Raw genomic sequence first — 9,059 nt, 5'->3', positions numbered from 1 at the left:
GTCGTTAAGGCACACAGAACTGGATCACCTGTAGTAGAGATGGAAGGCAGTACTTTGGTAACTCAGCCAGGAAAAGAGGACCGCAGAGGTACTCACGCAGCAGATGGAGGACACAGAATACTTAGGCGCAAGGCTGTACTGGACAAACAAGACAAAGTGAGTTCATCCAAAACTATACACACATGAAGGAAGCAGCAGACATAACGCATGCCAAGTAAAAATAATCAGACAGAGAGCTTCTTTTTCTTTTATTATTATTATTGGTCGGTTAGCAACTATTTTTTGTGCATTACCGCCACCACTGGACTGAAGTAAGGAACGGGAGTTACTGACTATTCTGTACTGTTTTAAACAAACAAAATAAACAAACAAATAAACAAACACAAACAGATAAAGTAGAGTTTATATCCTTTTAAAAAGGCCTGTACTTTTCAAAAAAGAAAGAAACCAAAATGTTTTCCTGAACTTCTTTCCAATAAGGTCTTAGTATCTACAGACACTTTCTTTGCTTCCAGCTGAGTAACAAGCCTTCACCTAGCCTGATTGTATTTATGACAGTAAATGACTACATGCTCTACTGTTTCAAGTGTATGGCTCTGGCAATACTCACAATTTCCATCACCATGCTTTCTCATTAAGAACAGTGTACTATTCAACCTCATCCTATCAGCACAATTTCTTCCTGTCTAGATCTGGTTGTGTGTGTGTCTTTTCCCACTTTCCCTTGTATCCAATATAGATATCTTCCTGTGATAGATATCATTCTTTTTCCCTATCTTTTACCTCAGAATAATCATCTGGCATTTGCAATGGCTTCTTTTTCTTCCGCTTATTTCCACTCATACTCACGCCCTCAACACTTCCTACTCCGTCCTTCCGTCTTTCTTTCTTTCTTTCTTTCTTTCTTTCTTTCTTTTCTTTCTTTCTTTCTTTCTTTCTTTCTTTCTTTCTTTCTTTCTTTCTTTCTTTCTTTCTTTCTTTCCTTCCTTCCTTCAGTCCCACGTGGTCCTACCACGAACACCAGCTGCAAATCCAAAAACCCGACATAGAGCTGAGTGAACAAACACTAGAAGGGTGAACATAGAGTAAAGTGGGAACAGGTGTCATCACAAAGCAGCGTGATGACTAAAAGGTACAGGTAGACAGAGAGGGCTGCGGAACAGAGAGCAGAAGAGAGAGAGAGAAAGTGTAGATCTCAAATGAGCGTGCGTGTGTGTGTGTGTGAGAGAGATAGTGCGTGTGCGCAAAAGGGTAGAGGGAAGCAAAGAGAAGATGACCTGACTCCTGACAGATATACTGCAAAAAGGATCTGGTGAAATTTGCTTTCAAATAAGTATGAGTATACCACACTACATTCTACAGTTCGCACACATCTATTTTCAGTCGCAAATGTAAGTGAAATGCAAGTTTCAAGTCGAGCCCTGCAAGTTTAGTGATTTTTGGGGAAATTGGTCAGGACTTTGGTTTGATCTCTTTCCATGTGGCAGCCGCTCACAGCTGATCACAAATGGCAATGTGCATGGCTCATGATTCTCTCACCTGTTCCCTCTCTCCCTCACATTGTTACAATTGTCACATAATACCACATTGGTGGTATAATGTGACAATTCTTAGGTGACAAATACAAAATATTGTCAGATATGCAAAAGCGTTTGAACAGATGTAGGAACTTGGTTAAGCAAATTTAAAAATGTAAAGTATATGTGAATAAACCTCCTGACTGAAGGTCACTTTTCCAATTTCAATAGCAGTGAATCACTATTATGGAAACCTTTTAAAGGACTGTATTTTTCAACTGTATACACAGTTAACATGATTATCCACCAGTTTCCACAAACACACATTTCATTATCAAAAACTATATAAAAACTAAGCATGTTGCATAAAAAAAGGAGGGTGTGAAAAGTCAAGTATCTTCCTCACCTTCATTTATAAAGCGCTTTTAACAGTATGGATTTTTTCAAAGCAGCTTTACAGTGATAATAGAAATTACCGTAACAGATTGTTTAGGCTTTACCACAGCTCTAGAATAAAGTTATTATCCAGCTAAAGTTAGTTTTGATTGATTCACTTCCGTTACGACATCATTAGTTATTAACTTAGGGGCTGCTAACATTACACCGTTCTAACAGAAAAACCCTTAACGCGCCGCCTGGTCTTACGCGCCATAAAAACATAAAACCAAACATAACATTACATAAAACCCTTAATGCGCCGGCCGCCTGGTGTCTTGACAACGCACTCCCTGAAATAGGTTCGAGGGTGCAATCTATAAAGCCAAAACAATCTCTGTTACCTTAAATTATCCGTTTATCACTGTAAAGCCACTTTGAAACAATCTACAGTACATAGTTAAAAGCGCTATATAAATGAAGATGACTTGACTTGATATTTTACTTGTTCTTAACTTGAAATGTTTCTTAACTTGAAATGTTTGAGTAGACTAATTTAACTTAAAATTTTCATGTAACCTCAAAGTGAACATTTTTATCAGTATGATGAACTGAATATGAGCTAGTTATAACAAACTAGTTCAATAAATGCTAACTTGTTCATTTGCTAACGTGTTAACAATAGCATGGTATAGCACTTGTAGTATGAATGCAGCAATATACATTTTTCAACTTTGTTCTCAAACCAAGGCACGACTTGTCACCATGATGGTAACTCTCCTAAAATCAATATTAACAGAAATTCGTCTAAATTAGCATAACAAAACATTAGTCACTAATCTCCCACTTAACAGTAATCGTGCACAAAAAACATATTACATTTAATTTTAACATTTACTCTCCCTTTCAAGTGCCATCAGCAAAATAGAAATAGAAAGGGACTATAGAAATCCCAACCCAGTTTCAGTTCAATTTAAGTCTGTCTGTACACTTAAACCCAAATATGTTGTCAAAACTTAAATAATATTAGGTAATCACTTACATAAAATTTTTAAGTTAAAAAATTTAACGTTTAAGTAAGCAGAACTTGCAGATTTTTATTTGTAATCATACATTTTTATTGCTGTAAACTTTAAAAAATTCATATTTAACTTAAAATTATCATGTAATCTCAACAAAAACATTTAAGTGGAAACGTGGTTAGCTTTAACCAGCTAATTAAAAAAATGCAATACCTTGCTGATCGGTGACACAATGCTTGGATAGCCTTTGCATACCATAGCACTTGATGAAAGAGTACAGGAATTTAAAACATGTATTATACACTGTTCTCAAACCAAGCTCATGCTCCACTCGTCACCATGATGGTAATTTTTTTATTATGCCTTAATAACTCCTTGTGTTTCATATGAGTCCACTAGCTGTCTGCCTTCGCCAGTCGTTCAGGGTTACCTTGTCTGAGAAGCTGGGGTTCAAGCGCTTGTCAAAAAGTGTTGATCCCTGTTTCAAGCAACTTGTTACACCTCTGTTTTAAACGTCAACCAACTTCACCTTCAGCAAAGCAATCTCTTTGGGCTGCTAAACAAAGTGTATGCACTGTATAACACGAACTAGTACATTTCTAAAAACAAATTGAGTGCCACGCTTATGCCCAACTCCACACTGTAAAAAAAAATGTTTGTTTAACTTAAAAAAGCAAGTTACCTTGTTGCCTTAAAATTTTGAGTTTGTTGTAATTAAAATTTTTAGAGAATTATTGAAGAATAATGGTTTAATAAACAGAAACTCAAAAAGTATGTTATCTTCACACATTAGTTATCGAAGTTGATTTGACAAAAGATAAAAAGTTGTGATAACAAATCATAAAAATATATTTTTTACAGTGCATGCTTGACCTCAGTATATCACAAAATCTCATAAAATCTGTAAACAATGCTCGAATTTCAGAGACATTATAAATCCTTTAGTGAGTTATGGTTTAGGAAACTTATTCTATAAATTGGCTCCTCTGATTTGATTTTGCATTGAGATTATATTGATATTAATAAGAATGAGGTAATGATGGTGGGGGTAGTAAGTAATGTTAAAACTCTGGATATTTAAAGTGTTTTTTCATGTGGTGTAATGCTCTACTTAATAACTGATTGATGTAAACTTTTTTGAGTTTAGATATGGAAATTGAACCTTGTATCAGTGAATATAGTGGTTTAAGCAAATTGAATTGTGTTGTAAGCAAATTCAATTGTTGTATATAAACCTGACTTCTATGGATTGCCACTACAGATTCCAGTTTTACAACCAACGGTCCACTGTAAACCATGCTTCTGAGTAGCATTTACTCTTTCCTTTTTGGCTTTATTAATTATTTCTCTTTTAAAGTTTCTTGCTTAGAGTCTGAGTTCAGCTTGAAAGGAGATTACTTGTTGGGTGGCCTTTTTGGTTTACACGATGTTCAATATGCAACACCTCTGTTCTCTCCAGAAGCCATTGAATGTTCCAGGTAAGAGAGCAATTTTTTTACAGCAACAGCATTTCCTCAATATTTAGTATTTAAAGTAATTTTTGTGTTAATACAAAGATTCAATTGATCGCAATTCACTTCTTCACTATTGTGTTCTAGATACACTTTCTCGGAATCTGGCTATCAGATGTTGCAAGTGATGAGGTTTGCTGTTGAGGAAATTAATAACTCCACCACTCTTTTGCCCAATGTTTCTCTGGGCTATGAAATTTTTGACCATTGTTCTGACACAAATAATTTCCCTTCAGTCTTAAGTTTTATCTCAAAAAATGGATCGATAAAACCCAAAGAAAAACTCAATAACTATCAGCCTAAAGTGATTGCTTTAACAGGGCCATATGGAAGCACAACGACTATTACTATTGCACCACTGATCACAATGGACCTTATACCATTGGTAAATTATGTTTTTCATCCCCCTTTTTATTTTTATAAAGCAATACTACAACACATAATACTATTATCCTCTTCTTTTAAAGGTGAATTATGGAGCTTCCAGCTATGCATTAAGTAATAAACTTCAGTACCCCTCTTTTCTAAGAACAGTGCCCAGCAACAAAGACCTGATAAAGATGATAATTCGCATCATACGATGGTTTGGTTGGAACTGGGTTGCCTTTCTTGGTGGCCAAGACGATTACAGTGACGATGGCCTAAGTCTATTTAACAAGTATATACGCAATACTGGAATTTGTTTGGCCTATCAAGAGGCTCTAAGTCAAAGGGCAAACTACAGTCTAACACTTAAAAAGATTGATATGCTTAACATCAATGTTATTGTTGTTTTTGCTGTTACACAATATGCAAGCCACATTATCAAAGCAGCCATAGAGAACAACATCCAAAAAAAAGTATGGATTGCAAGTGAAACATGGTCTATGAATCAACAGCTTCCAAGAGAGCCAGGAATTGGGAAAATTGGAACAGTTATTGGCATTACAGAAAGATTGTTGTCTTTGCCCGGATTTAATGAATTCATCTATAAAGAGAGGGGAACAACTGATGTTGGCCATAATGATAGTGCTGATAGTGAAGTCAAGAGTAATAGTAAGACATGTAATCAAGATTGTGATGGCTGCACAGTGTTGACCGCAGAGGAGATTATAAATGAAAATCCCACATTTTCGTATGCCATCTATGCCGCCATATATTCCATAGCTCATGCATTACATAAGGTTCTGCAGTGTGACATGAATGAATGCAGCAAAAACACAACAGTTATGCCATACATGGTGAGTAAATGCATCATAAGATGATAATGAAATTTTGAAGGAAAAGTAATTGTCATTCTTATAGCAGCATTCATCAAATGAATGGGGACATTTTTACCACACTTTACAACAGCTTCTAGAACAAATGAAGAAGTTGGACTTCCCACTTAACGGGCGTCAGGTGAAATATGATGAACATGGTGATTCAACTGTCAGCTTTGCAGTCATACGCTGGAATACTGAAACAAATCCTCCAGGATTTGATATGGTTGGCAGATATGATACATATCCAGAAATTACTTTTACTATCAACAACTCTCTCTTGACCTGGCATAACAATGGTTCGGTAAGTTATCTTTTTGGTGAGTACTTATCTAAACATTTACCTGACTTAGCTTAATTTTAATAACACATTTTCTTACTCCATAAAGGTTCCTTTCTCAAACTGTTCTGTTGAGTGCAAAGAAGGATTTTCGAGGGAACCTGATGGATATCACAGTTGCTGTTTTCTGTGTAAAAAATGTCCAAGTAACAGCTATGTGAATTATTCCCGTGAGTACTTTAAGCGATGGATGAAAAAACCTTGGCATTTCCGCTTCTTCAGTCCACTATATTTTAATAGGGAAATAAAATTAAACATTTGTACTTTTAATTGTTATAGCACCAAAAAAACTAAATCTTGTTTGAGTCAAGTACACTGTAAAAAAAATATATTTTCATGATTTGTTATCACAACTTTTTTATCTTTTGTCAAATCAACTTCGATAACTAATGTGAAGATAACATAATATTTTGAGTTTCTGTTTATTTAACCATTCTTCTTCATTGTATTAACTCATGGTTAATTACAACAAACTCAAAATTTTAAGGCAACAAGGTAACTTGCTTTTTTAAGTTAAACAAACATTTTTTTTTACAGTGAGTAAAAAGTAATTAATGAAATCATTAAATAACAGCTCCATTATAATAATTATTTATAAATATAAAAATTATACAATTTTAACCACGTGGTCTAAATGTGACTGTTCATATTTTTTTACCTTACAAATTTTAAATAATTACTGTTTCTACAAATCTACTATTAATAAAAACTGTAGCTACTGTCTATTATGTAAACACTGCAGCAAACATGAAGTAAATTCACAACTGACAATAACAGAAAAAAGACAACTTCAAACAAACCTCACTAATGTTGATATTCAGATGAAATGTAAAAATTATTAGCTCTAAAATGTGTTAAGATTTACCTAAATTCAAGAAGAAAAAATATGAAGCGACATCATACACTGTAAAAAAATTACCGTAAAACTTACAGTAACTTACAGCCAACGATTAGCCAGTAAGTTACTGTGAATACTTTTTACAGTAAAGGTACTGTACTTCCATTTACAGTATTTTCTGTATACCATGTGAAATCAAAAACAATTAAATACTGTGATTTTAGTTGTATTTACAGTAATTTACTGGCAACAATTAGCCGGTAAGTTACTCTGTGAATGAATTTTCCACAGATATTTCCCACCATCATGCATTGTACAATCAATTTCTGTTTGACCTTGATCACAAAAGTTTTCATATTGTTTTACTGTTTCTCAGGGGACCCCTATACATGTTTTCCATGTCCAGCGAAAGAATGGTCTGATGAGGGCAGCGCGACATGTAAGACACGTTCTGTTGTCTATCTTCAATTCACAGAAATCTCCTCCATCGCTGTCATGATTTCTGCCACATGTCTAATTATTCTCCTTTTTGCAATATTTTGCCTTTTCACCTATAATTACAACACACCAGTGGTGAGATCTGCTGGTGGTAGCATGTGTATCCTGATGTTAACATGTTTGATAATGTCTAGTCTAAGTGTGTTCTTTTTCTTTGGAAGCCCCACATCTGTACACTGCCTCCTGAGAAATGTCATATTTGCATTTTTCTTCACTGTTTTTCTCTCCTGTATGGCTGTCCGTTCCTTTCAAATAGTTTGTATCTTCAAAATGGCTGCCAAGTTCCCCAACGTGCACAGCCTTTGGGTAAAGTACAATGGACAGTGGCTCTTTGTTGGATTTTTTTCTGTCATTCATTTAGTTTCCTGTGTGCTGTGGATGACTGTCTCAGCTCCCAAAACTTTCAGAGACTCATTCACTTTTAAAGACCAGACTATACTCAGCTGTGAAATAGGGAACACTATAACTATTAGCATTGTTATGTTTATAGGTTGGCTTCTTGGTTCCCTGTGTCTCATATTTTCTTACATGGGAAGAGATCTGCCAAAAGATTACAATGAAGCAAAATCAATAACTTTCAGTCTCATTTTGTACATTGTGAGCTGGATTGTGTACTTCACAGCATACCTGATTCTCAAAAGCCAATACATTCAGCTTGTTAATGCAATGGCCCAGATATCTAGTATATACGGAATTGTCTTTAGCTATTTCATACCAAAATCTTACATTATGATATTCCAACCACAAAAGAACACTCCTGCATACTTTCAAGCATCTATTCAGAATTACACGCAGACCATTAGTAGGTCTTAGACCACAACAAAGCACAGTAAACACAGTGCTTCCTTTTAATTCGTTTTACTTTTAAGACATTTTCTGTAAAAGGCTTTTTTATATATAGCTACATATATTTATTTTTAATGTATAGCATTATATATATATTTATATAGCTTTGCTATACTGTGTCTTTAGATCCATTAGTAGTTCCCAATATTATTATCATTTGTTTGTGTTATATCTGCTTGTATTGGTGCTGTATTAAAGTTTTGTTAAGAAAAAGCTTTCCCCTTGATAAGGCAAAATGTTATAAAACACTTTACCAGTATGCCAGTAGACATTTACCTTCATCATTAATCAGCCTAAATGGTAAAATAGGCCCTTCTAATCGCACTGCAATTTAACAGGTGAATAAAGAAGGGAAAAATTAAAAAAATGAGTCATCATTTATTACCCATTATGTTGTTCCAAACAAGCATTTCTTTCTTCTGTGGAACATAACAGAAGACCCTTTTAAAATTCTTATTGATAGTGCTTTACCAGAAGACTGCTTATTCTGTCCACATAGCCTACATACAAAATAAGGACATCCTGTGTGTCTCAATGTCATATTTTTAACCACAGATTGTAGAAGTACAAATATCTATTTCATTCATTAATGTAAACAATTATTCCATTATAATGTGGGATCGTGTAATATAGCCTACCATGCTACTCGAATGTATTAATGAACCCGGTTTAGTTTCCCGTCAGTGCTCCATTTGGCCACATGGTGGCATAGCTCGATATATCCACATATGCCATCCACAACGCATCCCTGAAGTGCCAGCCTCATCAGCCCTGTGAAGGCCTCATCGACACACAAAAGCCATCGGCACCAGTGGCGGGCCGTGCATTTCACACCTAGGCCTTCAGTGATGTCCAACCTGAATTAATAACG

The 9,059-nt window shown here is 35.0% G+C and overlaps 1 protein-coding gene across 1 annotated transcript; it reads left to right on the top strand.

Moving 5' to 3' along the window:
- The first annotated feature begins 4,130 nt into the window (after positions 1–4,130).
- On the top strand, positions 4,131–8,541 carry LOC307011609 (taste receptor type 1 member 1-like). The gene is made up of 6 exons (XM_079637496.1): positions 4,131–4,392; positions 4,513–4,810; positions 4,893–5,645; positions 5,758–5,970; positions 6,056–6,176; positions 7,221–8,541. The coding sequence occupies exons 1-6, from the start codon at positions 4,211–4,213 to the stop codon at positions 8,153–8,155; spliced, it is 2,502 nt and encodes an 833-aa protein (XP_079493622.1). The 5' UTR covers positions 4,131–4,210; the 3' UTR covers positions 8,156–8,541.
- Positions 8,542–9,059: the final 518 nt, after the last annotated feature.

Source organism: Phoxinus phoxinus, assembly GCF_949152265.1.
Source record: "Phoxinus phoxinus genome assembly, chromosome: 15".
NCBI lineage: Eukaryota > Metazoa > Chordata > Actinopteri > Cypriniformes > Leuciscidae > Phoxinus > Phoxinus phoxinus.
The sequence above is the reverse complement of the archived record's forward strand: the minus strand, read 5'-3'. Positions and strand labels throughout refer to the sequence as shown.

What these genes read in the sequence shown, in the direction of transcription:
- LOC307011609 (XM_079637496.1), top strand. Translation starts at nt 4,211, where the DNA reads ATGCTTCTGAGTAGCATTTACTCTTTCCTTTTTGGCTTTATTAATTAT. An exon ending in CAACAGTTATGCCATACATG is followed by an intron (nt 5,646 to 5,757) that starts GTGAGTAAATGC and finishes ACTTTACAACAG; the next exon opens with CTTCTAGAACAAATGAAGAA. An exon ending in CCTGGCATAACAATGGTTCG is followed by an intron (nt 5,971 to 6,055) that starts GTAAGTTATCTT and finishes TACTCCATAAAG; the next exon opens with GTTCCTTTCTCAAACTGTTC.